This window comes from Prunus avium, chromosome 5 (assembly GCF_965620075.1).
Source record: "Prunus avium chromosome 5, drPruAviu1.hap1.1, whole genome shotgun sequence".
Taxonomy (NCBI): domain Eukaryota; kingdom Viridiplantae; phylum Streptophyta; class Magnoliopsida; order Rosales; family Rosaceae; genus Prunus; species Prunus avium.
Window position 1 is genome coordinate 12,579,846 of NC_142288.1, and position 20,538 is coordinate 12,600,383.

A 20,538-nucleotide genomic window follows, 5' to 3' on the forward strand; every position below is an offset into this window, starting at 1 on the left:
GGGATGTATACTTCATCCCTTTTCCAATTTTTAATTAAATTTTTGTTTATTTATTTGTATTTTTATTGGACCAAATAATTTAAAAAACAGTCTAATGTAGTACCTACTGCAATAGAATCGTATTGTAACTCTATTGTGCTCTTATTGACATCATATTGCCATTATACGCATGTGTTTTGTGGAGTTATTGCCGCTATATCGGCACTGAACTGGACATGGATAAACTGTATACGCACAAATACAAAAAGAGGCATCATAATTCCATAAAATCCAATTTCGAAACTTACATAATACAACAAGAGGCCACCTCATAGTTACATAATACAAAAAAAGGCCACCTCATAGTTCCATTTTACAGGTTGTTTCCACTACATTTTACAATGTCCAAAGTCATATTAAAGTGTCACAAGTTTCCTGCTGTTGACACATTCAGAGTTGCATACTCTTCAATTGACCCCGCCCACAGTGATGTTGTCCTAGTTTCCTTCTGGATCCACTATTTTTGAAAACTTGCAAAATAGTTTGAATCTGGTTTCCACTTGCTGTTGCTTCAACTGGGCTATTTCGTCAGATTCCTTAAATACCATAACTGCAGTGGTAGGGGCAATTTCGATTTTTGCTTTCATACCCTTTATATGTAGGAGATGCATGCGGTCATGATAACGAGAGCAAATTGTGCGCTTTTTTATGACACCCCACCTAGCTTGGCCCTCCAAAAATTTTGAAACTATGTCTACATGGAGATTTTCCCAAAACATGGTATTGCCTCGACATTGTTGCATGCCATGGACCAAGTTTGCAGTCAGTGAATTGGGTGACTTGTCTTGTGTTTTAGTCTCCCTTCCTTCAATAATTGAAAGCGTTGGGTTTGGTGTGAGGTTATGGTCCATGGTTTTGGATATTTATTGTAGGCTGGTGTGGGACTTAATTGGAGAAAAGTGGGACTAAATGCGATGTGAGTGAAATCAGTGGGGAAGGTAATGGCTGCAAGCATGAGTTAATGTGATGGAAGTCTTCTCTTCATACAGCGGGGTTGAAGTTTAATATAGGCAAGTATTAATGAGCTGAATCAGTGAGTAATTGGAGGGAGGGATTGGGGGGAGTAATTGGCAGGATTCACTAGCAGGAGTCTTTGGCGAGATAGTATTGGGCGAGAGTTATTACCCAATTGGGTGTATGACTTTTTGTAATATATTTGTATTTTCGAATTTTCGAATTTGGTAATTTTCCCATTTTATAATTTAAATAATTTGCCTAACTCGCCTAATTGGCCAACTAATTCAAATTGTCCAATATGGTAATTTTCTTATTTCCCATTTCCACAATTTCAATTCGTTTCCAATTTTCCAATTTTACTTTTTTCCTATTTCCAATATTCCTATTTTCCTATTATCCAATTATCCAATTATCCTTATTTCCTATTTCCAATTTTCCAATTTTCCAAGTTTCATTTTTTCCTATTTCCATTTTTCCTATTTTCCAATTTTCCAATTTTCCAACTGTCCTTTTTTCTTATTTTCCTATTTTCCTATTTTCCAAGTTTCATTTTTTCCTATTTCCATTTTTCCTATTTTCCAATTTTCCAATTTTCCAATTTTCCAATTTTCCAATATTCCAATATTCAAATTTTCCTTTTTTCCTATTTTCTAATTTGCCTATTTCATATTTGCCTAATTTACTTTTTCTAAGTTCCAATTTCTACGTGGAAATTTTTGTATTTTCCCAAAGTTTCATATTTTCCTATATATTTAATTTGGAATTTCCCAATTTCCTGGTTTTCTCAATTTTTGTATTTAAAGATTTTGCCTAATTTGGCAAATGTACCAACTTATTCAATTTGTCCAGTACGGTAATCCCATCAATTACAGCCAAGGAGTAAAAGATGTAGTTTGCAATCCCATCAATTTAATGCACCAACTAAATACCCAATATAATTCACACAAGTCCTACATACAACTGAAGCTTCCTATATATAACTGAAGCATAGCCACCTTCTTAACGGGAAAGGGAATTATTCTTACTGAAAGGCGAACATTCTCTAGTAAAGCTGACCATATTGTTGTTTACAAGTTTTCATAACGTCCAACTAGAGACTGAATGTACCTTTATTTGTTTTTTTGCAGACTGCAGCTATTACATTACTCCCTAGCGATACTTAAAGATGTCAGACGTAAACCCTCCAAACGACCATGTCAGTTACGCGGGAGACCAGCTGTGGCATGTGCCGTTCCCATCTCCACCTCTGACTCCCAATCACGATCCCACTTCATCTGGAAGTGAGGCTGAGAGTAATCATCCGCTTGAAAAAATCTCTGCCGTCAAGCACGACCTCCAATATTTGTTAAAGGCAACAGATTGGTGGGAGAGCAAGTGTGATATTCATGGCCAAGTTATGGAAAACCTGGTGAACAAGTTGAATAAAGCATATGCCGAAGAAGTTAAGCAAACTCTAAAAGCAATAAGTCAGAGCAAAGAGTTAGAGTCCCACAAGTTAAAATTGGAAGAGACAAAGAAAGATGTTGTCCAACAATTCACAAAATCTGAAGAATATAACCATGAAATGGTTGAATGTTTCGACAACGGCTTCGAGATGTTTAGAGATTATGCTTCGGTCATCTCACCAGACTACAATTGGACCGAAATTGATGTAGCTGGTGTCTGGCAGGTACTGAATCTGCGTGGAGAGGGAATGGCTCATCATAGCCTCGTGCATGCAGCAAGGAAGAAGGCCAAAGACATGGATCTTTTGATGGACCTCTAAAAATGAGCATTTGCCAGGTTTTGTGCGGCTGGGTAAGGGTCACTACTGGTTCGGTTGATGTTGTGCTGGGTGATGCGATGCGAAAGTGTTGCCTTCGTTTTCCCTTCGCGGGATAGTATTGTTAGGGTTTGGTGGCGATTTCTTTTGCATGTGTAAAATGTAGTATGAAATGTCTGCATATTGTATGGTGTTGGTAATTTTTAACAACAATATTAAAACCTTGCAAGTGCACAAATCAAATGATAGTATAGTAAGCAAGCAAGGGTCGTTCCCACAGAGATTGTAATCTAAAGAGATGTTGATCAATGTCACACAAAGAAAACTAGAACACAATTAAACACGAAAACAAAATAAAGATTGAAATCACAAGGACTTCCACACACATGCCAACACCAAAGGGATTTTGATTTGATTTTGTAAATAAAACAAAACAAGAAAAAGAAAACAAAATAGAATTTAAATTAGAGTTTAAGAGAAATTGGTTTAAAATCAGTCAAGAACAATAGCTATGACTCACTATCCCCCTCCAAACAATCAATCAATCCATAAACAACAATAGATAATCAATTTCAAGCAAGGATATGATGACGACACTCACAACAAGATCATGGCATTTGACTAGAGTTGTATGATTCTCTCTTAAGTGTATATAAAGTGTATGACATTTACTCAAATTAACAACCAAGAATCCATTAAGATCAAAGAGAATATGAGTGTCACAAAATCCCTAAAACATGGCATTTGTTATTAGGAATTCAAGAATCGATTTCTCATAACTAGTTCTTAACACAATTATTCATTGCAAACAAGAACACATTCAATATAGCAATTGACCTATGTTCTACAACAATTTAATTCCAATACATGCTTCAAAGTTAGCTACTAAAAGGAACAAAATATCAGAATTCAAATAACATAGAGAATCCGAAATCATCACGCTTGTAGAAACTGAAAAATCCATTCAAGCTTGTTTATAGAATTGAAATCATGTTTAGGGCTTCAAGATTAAGCCCTAACTAACAAGAAATTATTTACTCATGTTCTTGGATGAACTAAAAAATAAATACATAAGAACTGAAAATTAAAAGAAGAAAGGAAAAGAAAGAACTCGCGGGCAGCTTTCTCTTCTTGCACGGTTGATCTCCTTAGGACGTGAATCCATTGTATGGGACCTTGGCTGGCCTTTTATATGACTTATATCAAATTCCTAAACCCTACAATTGACTGAAAAGTCGTCCAAGAAGTCTTGGTAAACAAGGAATCCAAATAGGAAAGTAAAAATCACAATTCCTAACTCCACAGGGAAATAAAGCTCAGCCCAATTGTCACACGATTTGGAGATCTTCGGCCCTCTAGAAAAATCAGTAAAAATATATTTTAAAAAGATAAATGTCTTATATTTCGAACCATATATAGCACGTAACTTGAAAAATTCTGGAAGGCTTCTGTTTCTTCACATTCACATAACATGTACGAAACTGTCCTGTCTGTACATGGGCTAACTTTACTTGTAATACTGTACCAATTGGCCCGGTAGAAAATTCTAGAAAAATTACAGATTGAACTTCAAGGTGTTAGCTTTCATCTCCAGTTGGCCTTGCACTAAAATTCTTCCGAAAACGGAAAAATCATCCATAAATACCTCTATTATCTCCTCCACCATATCATAAAAAATTGACATCATGCAACGTTGAAAAGTGGCAAGTGTGTTACATAAACCAAAAGGCATACACCTATAAGCAAACGTACCAAATGGACAGGTGAAGGTGGTCTTTTCTTGATCTTCCGGAGCTATGGCAATTTGATTGTATCCAGAGTATCCATCCAAGAAGCAATAATGACTATGACCTGCAAGACGCTCAAGCATTTGATCAATAAATGGTAATGGAAAGTGATCCTTACGTGTCGTAGTATTAAGCTTTCTATAATCTATGCATACTCTCCAACCCATTTGAATTCTTTGAGGCATCAACTCATTATCTTCATTCTTCACAACAGTAATTCCAGATTTCTTGGGAACAACTTGGATGGGACTCACCCACTTGCTATCCGAAATGGGGTATATAATTCCCACGTCCAAAAGCTTCAAAACTTCCTTCTTAACGACTTCTTTCATCACCGGATTCAACCTCCTTTGAGCTTCCCTTGTAGGTTTCGATTCTTCGTCTAAATGGATCCTATGCATGCACTTTGTAGGGCTTATTCATTTGATGTCTGCAATGGTTCAACCTAGGGCAGTCTTGTGCTCTCCCTTAGAACTCGAATTAGTTTGTGTTCTTTGGATGCACTCAAATTAGAAGCAATGATCACAGACAGCGTCTTTTCATCACCTAAATATGCATATTTCAAGTTCTTCGGAAGGGGTTTTAGCTCAACCTGTGGTGCCTTCACAATAGAGGGAACAAGCTTAGTAGTAGATAACGGAAGAGGCTCAAAAATAGAGTTAGACTTACCTCTTTGGGGAGGCAAGGCCTCAAGCATATTCACGGCTTCAAGTACAGTTGTGTTCCCTTCTTTGTTCACAGTTTTGGGGCCTTGGATGAGTGCCCTCTCCAATGGCGTCTCTCCTTGTGATGCATTAAACGTTTCTTGTACCATCTGCTCAAGTACATCTATGGAAAAACAAGCATGATCATCATTAGGATATTTTAAAGCATCAAATACCTTAAACTCTACGGTTTCCTCATCGAATGCCATTGTGAGAGTGCCTTTATACACATCGATTTTTGTCCTTGCTGTTCTCATGAATGGACGTCCTAGAATCACTGGAAGTTCTTTTCCAAGAATAGGAACTTCCTCCATCTCGAGCACTAGAAAGTCAGCTGGAAAAATGATCTCATTCACCTTGACCAAAACATCTTCCAACACTCCCTTAGGATACTTGATTGATCGATCAGCCAATTGTATGCTCACGGAAGTCTTCTTAAGCTCACCTAAATTTAAAGATTCAAAAACAGAAAAAGGCATCAAATTAATTGAAGCACCTAAGTCTAATAAAGCATGTTCAAACCTTTGATTTCCAAAGAGACAAGGTATAGTAAAACTCCCTGGATCTTTTACTTTAGGAGGCAATTTACGCAATAGCACGGCCGAGACTTCTTCACTTAAGGCCATGCTTTCATGCTCCTTGAACTTCCTCTTATTTGTGCAAAGTTCTTTAAGGAATTTTGCATAGCTTGGAATTTGCTTGATTGCATCAAGCAAGGGAATGTTCACTTGCACTTTTCGGAAAGTCTCTAGGATATCCTTTGAAACTTGCTCCTTCTTTGAATTTAAAAACCTACGAGGAAAAGGAACCTTTGAAGTAATCGAATGATTCACGAGAGAACTTACATTAGAGTTGTCACTTGGAACCGTAAGCTTGGGAGAGGGGGCAGCCACAGTTTTGGTTGAATTTCTCTCCTAGTTGTCATCCTTTTCCACCTTTTTTCCACTTCGAAGAGTAATCGCCTTTGCAGTTTCATGGCCTCCATTTGGATTTGGAATTACTTGGCTTGGAAGCTTTCCTGGCTCTCTTTGACTCAAGGAGGTTGCAATTTGTCCAACTTGGTTTTCAAGGCTCTTGATTGCTGTAGACATTTGTGCATGTGTTTGCCTTGTTTCCTGCATGAAACCTTGATTGCTTAATGCCAAAGAATTAATTAACTCTTCTAAAGACTTACCTTGCCTAGGAGGTGGTGGTGGTGCATTTTGTTGAACCAGGGTTGTTTGCACGTTTTGGTTGTTCTTCCACCCAAAGTTAGGAGGTTGCCGCCATCCCGGATTATAGGTGTTAGAAAATGGATCGTTTCTTGGCTTTTGTTGCTGCATATAGTGTGCTTGAGCCATCTCTTCTCCATCACCATACAAACTTGGACACGACTCCGTAGGATGTCCGAGATTAGCACACACAGCACACACTTGTGCTTGAGGGATTAACTGCTTAACAAGATGAGTCAAATTAGCTATTTGAGGACCAATATCACTAGCACTTACCTCATAAACACTTGCTTTCTTTGGGGGAGCTCTCCGGTAATTAAACTGTTGAGAGTTTGCTGTAATGTTCTCAAACATCTCCTTAGCTTGAGTAGCACTCTTGTTCATCAAGCCTCCTCCACTAGTAGCATCAACCATCATCCTCTCCGAATCGAGTAATCCCTCATAAAAGTATTGCATAAGTAGGCAATCTTCAATTTGGTGATGAGGGAACGAAGCTAGGAGTCTCAGAAACTGATCCCAATATTCATGAAATGATTCTCCATCTAGTTGCTGCACTCCCATGATCTCCTTCCTAATATGGTTTGTCTTTTGAGCTGGAAAGAACTTTGCAAGGAACTTGGAAGCCACTGTTGTCCATGTGGTGATAGATGCACTAGGTAAAGAATAGACACTCCTTGGCTCGTTCCTTGAGTGAGAATGGAAACAAACGCAATCTGATTGCCTCATCACTAATCCCTCTATTGTGCATAGTCGCGCACACGGCAAATAAATCCTTGATATGTATGTGAGGATCATCCCCAGCCTTGCCATAGAATTGCGGCAAAAGGTGAATGGTGACACTCTTGATCTCAAAGGTGGTTGTAGTGGCTGGATACGCAATGCAAGATGGCTGGTCCAATGCTTTAGGAACCGTGAAATCCTTCAAAGGTCGGGTGAGGTTGTTGAGTCCCAACTCGTTTCCCATCATGATTGGAAGTGTAGCTTGGGTATTTTTATCTCGACGGAGATAATGACGTGTGTTCTCTAGTTCAAGGTCATATGGTATAAGCTTGTAACCTTGCGAACGACGACCCAGCATATACCTGAAATTGAAAGCAAAACTCAATTAAATTAACAGTCCCCGGCAGCGGCGCCAAAAACTTGTTGGTAATTTTTAACAACAATATTAAAACCTTGCAAGTGCACAAATTAAATGATAGTATAGTAAGCAAGCAAGGGTCGTTCCCACAGAGATTCTAATCTAAAGAGATGTTTATCAATGTCACAGAAAGAAAACTAGAACAGAATTAAACACAAAAACAAAATAAAGATTGAAATTACAAGGACTTCCACACACACACCAACACCAAAGGGGTTTTGATGATTTGATTTTGTAAATAAAACAAAACAAGAAAAAGAAAACAAAACAGAATTTAAATTAGAGTTTAAGAGAAATTGGTTTAAAATAAGTCAAGAACAATAGCTAGGACTCACTATCCACCTCCAAACAATCAATCAATCCATAAACAACAATAGATAATCAATTTCTAGCAAGCATATGATGACGACACTCACAACAAGATCATGGCATTTGACTAGAGTTGTATGATTCTCTCTTAAGTGTATCTAAAGTGTATGGCATTTACATCAATACGTGTATTCTTAATTGAAATCCAGTATGGCATTTTCTCAAATTAACAATCAAGAATCCATTAAGATCAAAGAGAATATGAGTGTCACAAAAACCCTAAAACATGGCATTTGTTATTAGGAATTCAAGAATCGATTTCTCATAACTAGTTCTTAACACAATTATTTGTTGCAAACAAGAACACAATCAATATGGCAATTGACCTATGTTCTACAACAATTTAATTCCGATACATGCTTCAAAGTTAGCTACTAAAAGGAACAAAATATCAGAATTCACATAACATAGAGAAACCGAAATCATCACGCTTGTAGAAACTAAAAAATCCATTCAAGCTTGTTTATAGAATTGAAATCATGTTTAGGGCTTCAAGATTAAGCCCTAACTAACAAGAAATTAGTTACTCATGTTCTTGGATGAACTCAAAAATAAATACATAAGAACTAAAAATTAAAAGAAGAAAGGAAAAGAAAGAACTCGCGGGCAGCTTTCTCTTCTTGCACGGTTGATCTCCTTAGGACGTGAATCCATTGTATGGGACCTTGGCTGGCCTTTTATATGACTTATATCAAATTCCTAAACCCTACAATTGACTGAAAAGTCGTCCAAGAAGTCTTGGTAAACAAGGAATCCAAATAGGAAAGTAAAGATCACAATTCCTAACTCCACAGGGAAATAAAGCTCAGCCCAATTGTCACACGATTTGGGGATCTTCGGCCTTCTATAAAAATCCGTAAAAATATATTTTAGAAAGATAAATGTCTTATCTTTCCAACCATATATGGCACGTAACTTGAAAAATTTGGGAAGGCTTCCGTTTCTTCACATTCACATAACATGTACGAAACTGTCCTGTCTGCACATGGGCTAACTTTACTTGTAATACTGTACCAATTGGCCCGGTAGAAAATTCAAGAAAAATCACAGATTGAACTTCAAGGTGTTAGCTTTCATCTCCAGTTGGCCTTGCGCTAAAATTCCTCCGAAAAGTTGATTTTCCCTTAAAAACCTTCTAAGAGCGCAGAAAAACTGAAAATCAGAAAAGTGAAGTAATAAGCCCTTTTTAAATATAATTATTCTACAAAACCTAAGTAAAAAGAGTACATAAATGAGTATATTTATGGACTTATCATGTGTAGAGTGACCTAATATTGCAATCCGATTGTGTGTGTATTGTATTAATATTGCGACTATAATATCTATATATTGTAATCATATTGCTACCCTATTACAAGTAAATTGGCTTACTATTGCTATCCTATTGTTAGTATATTGTCCAAATATTGCTACTCTAGTGCACGTATATTGGGCTAATATTTCTATTCTATTGATGTATATTGACTAGGGGTCCTTAATGAGTTTTGGGTTTAGGCTACTTCATTCGAAAAGAAGAACAAGAGGAGAAAGAAACAACGTGCCTTTGAAAAGAAGAACACGTTGTAAGAAATAATTTTAAAAAAAAATAACTATGACAAAATTATTTACAAAAAAAAGTATGGTATCAATAAATATGCAAATGCTTGGTGATGGGTTAAAGAAAAGCATGTTTATATTTGGTGGTCTGATTATGTTTGGTGATATGATATGTTGTTTGTCTTATTCTTCGTATATGTAATTGTTGTATTAATAATTTACACAACTTAATCCCCTAATCATCCAATTATAAATTATAAATTAGTAATGAGTAAAGAAAATTATATGAAATCAAACAAAACAAGAACCCCAAAATAAACACGAACATCAATTTCTAGCACCCTTTTATCTCCACTGTATCGTTACTGTATCACAGTGGTAGCACCAATTTATCACATTTTAGGCATAAACAAATTAAACACTTCCTCTGTTTTTCAGTTTTGCCATATGTCCATTTTTTGACCTTTAACTTTTCAATCGATTATGCAAATTTTGTGTTCTGTTTATAGTTGGACTCAGCATAGAAAAATGAAGAAAACTACATGGACCAAATGTAAAAAATTGATATAAAAAAAAAGAGTAGAATTCAGTGGAGACAAACACAACATTTCAAACAAGTAAACTATTATACCTCCATAAAGAGCAAGTATGTTTATATATCCAGCTGTACGAAATAGTTCAACTTCACAATCTACAACCTAAGTATGCTAACCACGATGGAAACTCCAAAACAAAACCCCAATTTAAACACAAACAGAGAAATACATCCCTAGTGGTATTCATTAGACGTACAACCCAATTTGTTTTGACAAAATTAAAATTGATGCATATTCCACATTGACTACAATTGATCTCCCATGTTTACAATTGGGAAACAGTATAGGGTTTAGGGTAAGGGAATTAGCCACCGCCACCAACACTATGGATCACCATAAAAAGCACCTCCACCACAGCTTCCATGTCTGCATATTCATATAAAGGATTTCCTGAAAGAATTAAGGAGCAGAGTGAATTCCAAAGTGATAAATGAAGACTCAATTGAGAAACATTACCACATTTACCTCATATATGCCCGTCCCCCCTTAAAGCCTCTACGGCAAGCTTCAGACAGTAATAGATGATCTTCTATGGGTCAATTTTATCCAACGAAATGTGCACACTCAGATGCTCGATGAATTTCACGGTTAGGATTCCGCAAGAGGTGCTGTCGGGGCAATAAGTTCAGAAATTAGAACTATAGTAATGTACAATATTGATAAATTGCACTAAATTAACATAGCTTACCCATCACGTTGTTGTGGGACATCTCCAAAGCTATAAACTGTGAATGGCGTAAACACGGACATCGTCATCCCCTTTTGCTTAACCTCTTCAACCTCAGAAGCGTCATAAAAGCGCATATCATACAGCACCCGTGCGAGAGTTTCGCTAATAGGCTTCAGAAATTTGACCAGCTTCAAAGTTGAGGTAAAAGAAATGTAAGAGTCATACACAATCGCTATATGTCTAACAAAGTCAATTTCTATTGCCACCCAATGGGACCCTTGAAGGTTATATGGAAAATACACCCTCTGGACTTTGGTCCAAGCTTGAGCATACCCATGCTGCCATGTACCACGCATAAAGTGATCTATCTTCTTCTAGTAGCTGGGTGGAAGGTCAACGGTCTTAGGAGCAGCGGCTTTCTTGGATCCTCGTTTCTTTGGAGGGGCTTTGACTGGCTTTAGAAATTGCTGCAAACATTGAATATAAGGCATATTACATAACGACAAACCAATGCAATTGAAACAATTAATTTAACATGTACACATGTTTACCTGCAAACAATAATCTGCAGTTGTCCAGTCAGTTCCAAATACTGATGTAATAAACCGATCCTAATTAATATTAATTATTAATTTATTCAAGTAAAAAGACGATATTACCCAGAATATTTTAATAGATTTAAAAGTTGACTTTTTGTTTGGAAAGGTATTTGGGAATAACAGTTACACTATTGCGTAGAGCACGTCGAGATGAGTCCGTAGACACGTAGTGGGCTCAAATCCGAGTTGTAACGAGAGAGATACGATCAAAATTGTAATTTTTCAAAATTGATTTTAAAAATCAGAATTCTCTCTCTCTCTCTCTCTCTCTCTCTCTCTCTCTCTAGCGAGCCGGCCCCTCCCCTTCCGGTCAAGCCCAGCCGTCGAAATTGCCGGAATCTGCTGGATTTGGCAGAAAACCAGCTAGATTTCATGACAAATTCCCGAAGCTCGTTTTCCCTCCTCTGGCCACCGTTTCCGACGAGTGAGGTATGGATTCTCATCTATTCATTGAGCTCTAGCTGCTAGTTGTGTTAGTTTTGAGAAATTTCTGTGTTTTGGTAGTCGGTTAAGCGATGGAAGTTTGGCCGGTTTTCAGCCTCCGATTCCGGCCACTTCCAGTTGTTTTTCGAGGTAGAACAAAAGTGGCTCCAATCAATGTCCTAAACCTAGGGTAGGAATCTTGGCCCTTAATTTTGAGATTTTCTGGCGAGTGGTGGCGGCTTGTGGGCACTGTAGCAGAGGGGCATTGTGTCTCGATGTGATCCTCTTGTTGTCACGAGCATGTAGGTGTGCTCAGATTCCAATTCGGATGTCGTTTGAGTCTCGAATAGATTTTTCCTATTGTGTGCTATCCGGGTTCAATAGTTCCGAACTGTTGGATCGTCTTGAATTTAATACATGTTGATCTAGGCATTCCTACTATCGTATAGGATTTCGCGGATCGTGTGATCGTGCAATCTTGCGATCGTGGTCAATCCGACCTGTCCGATTCGCACCAAACTTGTAGGGTAGGTTTAGAAGAGTGTGTTGAACCTATAGGCACTCTCGGATTTGTGATCGGAGGTCGTGGGCCCCGCGGGCCTAGTTGACCAAGTTTAGGCGGTTTGACTCCCCGGTCGACCGTTAGTCTTCTGAGGTAGTTATGTCCTTTGAGAATGTTAGAATGACCATGCAGACGAGTCCTGACCAAAAATTGAGTTATTCGAATCATAATTGGAATTTTATGATTATGGGATGAGCATAGATAGATATTTATAAATAGCTAAATTGTGCGTAGTTCTATTCTTGTTATTTCAAAGTTTTCATAGTAGTTGATAGTATACTTAAATGTCATTCTCGATATTTAGAATTTATACATTATTGGAATTGATGGAATCTCTAGGGAAAGTGATTATTTATATATTTAATTATCCGCTTGTCTATTTGTTTATCTAGTATTTACAGCCATTAAGATTATTGTTATAGCATTGGAATGCTTTATTAGTCGGAGTTCGGTGTAGTTAATAAATTAACTAAATATTTAAGTGCATTTCTATATTTAATACATATATTCAGTAGCTAAAACAGATGAATCATGGACCTTGGTTTTTATCAGAATATGGTATGTATATATATATTAAGTGCAGTTGAGAATCAATTTTTTGGAAAGTTCATATAAAGGTCGGAAAATAGATTTGTAGAATAAAGGGAAAGTCTATGATAAGTTTTGGATATGGTTTTTCAAACCCACCATAGGAGTACACAACCCCCTGCCCCTGCCCCCCCCCCCAAATGGCGTTGAAACAATTTGGTTATTTCTGATAATGCCCCATGAGTTTCGTGGACGCCTAAACCGTATGGTGCGAGGATTGCAGCTCGGGCTGATTTGATGTCTCCGAGACCTACGAGGATTGCGGCTCGGGTTGACTTGGTGTCTGTTGCGTAGATACAGCTGCACCAAAATGGATTCAGTTGCATCCTCAACTTGTGATACTCGCAAGTGCATGAGCCGTTTGGTAGTATAGCATATGTACGTGCGAGGTCGATCCCACCAGGATTGGTGATTGAATGATCCAATTTATTTTTCCTACACAAAACAGAAATGAAAAAGAAAAGAAATAAATAAAACAAGGAAGAAAGAAAATAACTAACTCAAGCAGATAAGTTCCCAAGTTCAATTAGATTAACGGATTGATTCTAGCTAATGTATGATTAAGCCATGGTGTATGGTCATAACCTTGTGTTCCTAATTCCCTAATTTGATCATTTGTTGTCTAATCTAAAATTAAGCATTAGGAACCCATTAAGCATAGAAGAACAATTTAAACAACCAAGCATGTATCTAATCCCTGTTGTCGAATGTCCATACATACTCTTCCTATTCATAGTTCAATTCGAATTAAAGCATGGTGTATACTCTTAATTCAAACCAAGATAGCTAACATGCAAGCCTTAATGGTGATCAATCATTCAAACTAGCATATTAACTTATAAGCATAATGAATAAGAACATGAACCATAATTGAAACTTGGAAACTAATCAAACTTGAGACTAAAGAAAAGAATTTACATAATGAAAAGTAAAGTGGAACTAAGAAAAACTTAAGGAAAATTTCAACACAAAAGATTTCATTACAACAATTGAAAACTAGAAAGAGAAACTAAGAGAATTTGAGGGAGAGAAGGGAAGGGAGCTCTAGAGAAGTGTTTGAGAGCTCCCCCCCTTGGGGTGTGTTTACAAGCTTAGAGAACTTCCCTATTTATAGGCCTAGGGGAAGTGAAAATCTGAATTCAATATGGCTAATGCATACAACACTTGTTTTATAAAATCTGAAATGGTTGATGCACTTGTATTAGAAAATATGAATTGGTTGATGCACTTGTATTAGAAAATCTGAATTGGTTGATGCACTTCACCAATAAATCCCACCAGCAGCCCTAGCTCATCTTCATGTCACCATGACCAAGCTTCCAACCAGAAACAATAGCTCATCCTGAGGTCAGCATGACCAGCAACTTCAAGGGCTTACGAATTGGGCTTCCCTTAAGCAAATTAAGACTTTAAGCACTCAAACTTGAAGTTCAGAATGTCTTCTTTCCAGCCATATATCATTTGGGCCAATCCAAGGTCGGAGGAGGAAGTTAAGGCCAAAACAAATTGCTAACTCATTTTGCGCGCTGATAAAATCCATCCTGAGCATGGCTCTGTGTTTGCTAGGTAACAGACTCCACAATTATCCAATGGGGCTGAATTTCGGATATGTTATAGTATACACCAAGTGGAACAACTTTCATGAAGAATGTGGACTCATCCGAGCTATGTAAGTTGCTGAAACAAAGCTTGAAATATGACCTACGAAACTGGGCTGGCAGGGGACTGTAGCCAAAATTGGTTTGTCTTTAAGCTCTTCTTCCATCCAACCAAATTAGGCTCTAACATGCTTGAATTGCATGAATTATGCTCTCATGCTCTATTTGCCTACAAAACACACAAAGGGAGGCAAATAACTCAGAATTATAGGAAACTAAGCAAAAGAAGTAAGTAAATAGGGCATGTATATGTATGAAATTATGAGCTTAACAGTGTCTCCGAGGCCTGCGAGGAATGCGGCTCGGTTAACTTTCTGTTTCCAAGGCCTGCAAGGATGGAATTGAAGGGATATTCGGAATTGATGGAACAATATCGGAATTGACGGTAATAATGGAATTGACGGATCAAGAATGGGGGTACACCTAGGTAGGGAGAATTTAAGTTTTGAGATACTTTTAAACTAAAAAGGAGGATTTTATATAGGAACCATTATTTTCTTAAGCGAAAAATTTATTTTACAAGTGAAGGATGAATATATATATATATATTTATATATGAGCCTTACGTGAGTTTCGAAGTAAGGACAAAAGTGTGTTCGAAGCTTGTTCGTTTTATTTTTATTTTTACTTTATTCTATTTTTATCTTTACCTTTTATTATTACGTTATATATATATTGTTTGCCGCGCAAATCTCACGGCCTGGAGTTCCGGGCCGAGGGGATATGCGTTGACATGCGGTTTCCGGCTTTTGGGTGCGGTGCGGTTGTGCGCGGGCGTGCCAGCAAGGTCTACCGTGCATCGAGTTGGTTGATGGGGATATAATGGTTAAGTGGTGCGCCTGTTTGAACTCGTCTTCTAATCAAACGATTGTAGCCGAGAGAGGAACTAGTCTCGGCTATTAAGTTCACGGCCTGAACTACAAGGCCGTTGGGTGGTGCTGTTTGGTGGATTTTGGGCGGTGCTCCGGCGCGCTGCTCAGGGAGCGACGGTCGTATGATATCTGGGGTGAGTAAGCGAATAACAGGGATGGTGCTCCGGCGCCTTGAAAATCAAGGGTCGTATGATATATTGATGAATGAATTTTCCATACAAACTATCACTACTCCTAGGAAAGCAAGTAAATTATTGAAAGTGCATTACAGGAAAATATAAGTTGCTCCGTGGGAGGCTTTTGTTTGGTGTTTGAACCTTTTGAATGTAGCTCGAGCCTTGTATTTATAGAAAGAGTTCTTGGAGGAGTAATCGAGGCTTAAAATCTGCATGGTGGAGCCTGATTAGAGCAAGTGGGTAGTCCAATCGACATTTGGGATCGTGAAGCATGGTGTTGTGACCCCATAAATCCCGGTGAATCTCGGCCGCCGCTCTTGATCGTGGTTTCTGAGCTTCTGGCCGTGGAGACGCATTTATTGCTCTGATAGTTGGTGACCTATTCTCTCAAGCTGCAAGGATTCTTGTGAGAATGTCTACGTCTAATCACTCGGTCTTCTGTCGCCAAAACCTGACTTCAGTCACTTCCCACCTTTCCTCATGCATTAAATGCTTATTTGTGGTCAGTGGGTTTGCTGCATTAAACAGGCACTACTTCATTAAATGAAGCATGGGTCCCTGCTATCACGTGATGATCTGACTTTAATATTTCTGGCCGCGATTTTGCTCGGCCTCGGCCTCGGCCCGCAATCGAGGCCGAGATGAACATGCCTTAGCGTTTTTCTTTTGTCTTCAGGAAGGCAAAGCACCTTGGCGAAACGCTGCGTTTTAGCTTCTCGAGAAAGTGCTAGGGTCGAGAAAAAGGGCTCCTTCGGCCAGTTCATGGCCGTGATTTATTAGGCACAAACATATATGATTTAAGCCAATAACATATAATTATATATAAGTTGATTTATGAACTAGAGGAAATTCAATAAGTGACTTGCATATGTTTTGAGTATGATCTATTTCGAGGATTGCGGATCAGGTAAACTAAACGTCCCCTGAGTCCTGCGAGGATTGCGGCTCGAGTCGACTCTGTGTTACCGAAATCTATGAGGACGTGTCACGAACTGTGACATGAGGAATTGACGGATAATGATAGGCACACCTAGGTGGAATAGAAATGTTTATTTTACAATGTTTTTAACTGGTGTGAAGGTTTATGCAAACGTATGCATTGTTATATAAATATGAATAAACATGTTCGGTTTTTGTACAAGTATAACAAGTGCAATATAAAAAGTAAACGAACTACATGTGGCTTGATCCCTCAATAAGGGTATGTAGGCAACCTAATGTTATAAAGTGCAGCCACGAGTTGGAGTGATTGAAATTGTTAATGTACTATTAATGTCCTGAAAGTTGAGATGAATTTTAGATGACAGAATGGTTATTTGGGTCAGAGAGGCCTGAGGCCAAAATGATGCGTTGACGGTTGCATGAATTTCATTATTATGCTTACTGAACGTTTGAGATTATAAATTCATGTTTTATACAGGTAAAATTTTTAGGGAACGAGCAAATTACAGGGGAAACTTCGGCATAAGTCAAACTTGCAGGAAATTTGGTTTTTAGTTCAAGGGCAATTTAGTCATTTGTGTCCGTCACCCGCCAAGTGTCGGACACGCACATGGTTCGACTCATATTCCGAAGTGGAGTTCAAATTCTTACCCTGGAGCTAATCCATTATGTATCATCTATAAGTTTTAGAAAAAGTCTGGGCCCCCTGCACATGATTCCAGCTGCACCTCCGCACTACAATACGCAAACTTCCAACGGTGAATTTTGTAATCATTTAATCATTGGGACATTGTCAAAAGATGACAAATATAGACATGTAAATTAAAGGTAGCTACATTTTCTTATTGGTATATCACTGCATACTACAATAACATGAAAATTGGATTTCCAAGGTAAAAAACCCTAACCTTATATCGTTTTTTTCAGGCAGTGTAAAACTCTATTACTGCCTTGATATCTTCAATGGGCAGGGGTTTAGTTGGATCAAAACATGGTGGGGTTGCCTCCACATCCGCAACAATCATCGTCCTCTTCTTCCTCAAAGGATCGGTAAATGGACCGAACAATGTCTGGGCCGGTCGTTTCTTTCTGCACCCTTTACCTTCCACAACTTCTTTTTCAACACTGGCACTACCTTCGTCATCACCAGGCACAATAATATTGGGTATGATGGGAGGATTCATCTGACCTCCCGATGGCATAGTGTTGCCCTTTTTCCAATCCTCTAACAAAGACAACAGCTTTTTGCAGATTTCTCCGCACCCGTCCACATCTTTCGGAGTAGGAAGCTTCTCAAATTCTGGCTCCTCAGCTTTTTGCTGCACTTGTATGTGAGGAACTAAAGTACCCATTTTTGCCTCTTGGACTTCCATGGCTGAGCAGGCTTCGGCTCCATCACTGGGGACTTATGCTTCCATTGCTACCGGTTTTGTAGTCAAAGTAACATATTCATGAAAGGGCGACATGTCATTGTCCCCTCCTTCATTCATATGAGGACTACTGGCTTCCTCATGTCCTTCCCCACGTTCATTGAACCCACCATTTCGTTTTTTCAACTACTCTATCTCCAGCTTAAAATAGTGTTCCATTGAAGCGAGGGTCTTGCCAAAATCCTCCACACACTTTTCATTTATTTCACACTCCTCAAGTTTCAACGACTCCTTCCGTACCATTTCTCCCAAGTCATGCACTTTGTTTCGAGGCGCTCGATTTGAACTGGCTGCCTTTGCCAATTCATCCTTTGTCCTTTGAAATTCACACTTCAAAGTGCCTAACTCAGTGGACGGGACTTTACCCTGCATTCAGTTATAATGCAATTGTTACATTACTTACAGAATATAACCCAAATACAGCTACTATTTTGGTATTATAATGTCTATATATCGATTATATATTGATTATATAGCAGCGCCATTAAGTTTAGTATGACATATATATTGCAAAAAGGTCATGCTTACCTTAGAAGACGACGAAAGGGTAGCAGTTTCGTCAAATTCATCATCTTTTTCTTCAACAGAAGTTCTAGTTTTTTCTTTGGCTTCATCGCCAAACAATTCAACAATTTCTTCACTGTTGTCAACACTATCACCCCAAGTCCAATAGGGCTGCTGCTTGTCAATTACACTTGATCAAAGAAGTTGCACATCAACCTGCAATTTACACATACAAAATACATATCAGTAAACTTATTATATTTTTATATACATAACATTTTCATTAAAAACATAACTAAGCTCACGGTTCTCGAATACTTGGCTCATTAGCTCATGAAAACGAGCCGAAGTATTGCTCCTCCACTGTAGTATACGAGGGATGTGGTCATTCTCTTCGTGCACGACAAAATGCAGTGCAACCAATGCTGGAAAAACCTCAAAAGCCCAAATCTAGTTTGAAGAATAAAACGTCAATCACTAAAAACAAATGAAATTGAACTTATACATTAATGAAAATTTGCTCACCTGAAGTGCAAAGCCAAAACCTTTGATGTGGTACTCTCTTGGTCTACCACTTGACGTTGTCTTTACTTTCTTTTTAGAGTTTTTTGTTTTTGTAGATTTTTGGGGCACTTTTACTTGTTGGTAATCTGCACAAAGTGCCCTCAAAAGTGAGGCATTTGTCTTGGCATAAGAAATTGCACCCCATGGATACTTCACAAACTCTTCAAGGTCTTCCACCAATTTCAAATAACACATGTCAATGTGGACATGTTTTTCACTACCCAACAACACAAAAATAGCAAAGTATACAAATCCAAGCTTGAATACATCCTCCTCATCAGTGCAGGCGAGGAAGGCTTTTTCTAGTTCCAAAAGGTTGACAGTTTTATCGTCGCAAAAGTACTTCCTTTTCAATGAGCAGTTCTCATTAGTTGCAATCGGGATGAAAGGAATGTTTCCAAACCTTAGCCGTATCACGATGCAAAATTGCTGCGTCGTGAATTGTATCACCTTATTGCCAACGATGAATTTTATCTCGTTGACTTGCGAAACTGTCTTCAGATCAGCCTTCCTCGGCAACAAGCCATGGACAATTTGTGAAGTCCACTTAAGGTCCTCAATGAGTCAGAGATAACCAAAACAACTGTCTTCAAACCTTCATAGCTGTTGCGGACTGAATTTCTCCTTTATGGTGCTTATTGCGATCTTTGTATGGGAAAGGGACAATGCCTTTCCCTGGAACTTTTCTTCCTCAGCAATCATCAGCTTCACTTTTGAAACCATATTTCCCTGCACACTAACATTATACAAATAATTTCTACCCAATAACAAGCAATAAACACACAATACACAGGCATATCAAGGCAATAGGCAGGAGATATATCTGTGACAAACATACAATATAGGGGCAATAGAACCTGATATGCAATGCATGTATGTTCACCAATGTCCCATGACAGAAAAAAAAAAAGTGGAATGAAATGGCCATTCCCATCAACTGTCATTCCCCCGAAATGTGAAATAATACCAATTGCATTTTTTACCCAATTTCAGTTTCTTATCTACTCTCAAACTCTCTCCACACTCCACTCTTATCTACATTCCATTTTACTAAATTTGGATTACATTCCATCCACAAACCAAACACCACCCAACTGTCAAAGTGATTTCATGCCCCAAGGATGTGTCTACCGCGCAAATCTCACGGCCTGGAGTTCCGGGCCGAGGGGATATGCGTTGACACGCGGCTTCCTACTTTTGGATGCGGTGCGGTTGTGCGCGGGCGTGCCAGCACAGTCTACCGTGCGTCGAGAGGTTGATGTGGATGGAAATGGTTAAGTGGTGCGCCTGTTTGAACTCGTCTTCTAATCAAACGATTGTAGCCGAGAGAAGAACAAATCTCGGCTGTCAGGTTCACGGCCTGAGCTACAAGGCCGTTTAGTGGTGGTGTTGGTGGTGGGTTTCGGGCGGTGCTCCGGCGCGCTGCTCAGTGAGCGACGGTCGTATGATAT

General features: G+C 38.5%; 1 protein-coding gene across 1 annotated transcript; it reads right to left on the reverse strand.

The window, feature by feature from the left end:
- Positions 1–4,990: 4,990 nt before the first annotated feature.
- Positions 4,991–7,021, reverse strand: LOC110769761 (uncharacterized). Its single transcript, XM_088253707.1, has 4 exons — positions 6,424–7,021; positions 6,251–6,375; positions 5,866–6,163; positions 4,991–5,619 (listed from the first exon to the last, which is right to left on the reverse strand). Exons 1-4 carry the CDS (start codon positions 7,019–7,021, stop codon positions 4,991–4,993), a joined length of 1,650 nt encoding a protein of 549 aa, XP_088109833.1.
- Between the last annotated feature and the right edge of the window lie 13,517 nt (positions 7,022–20,538).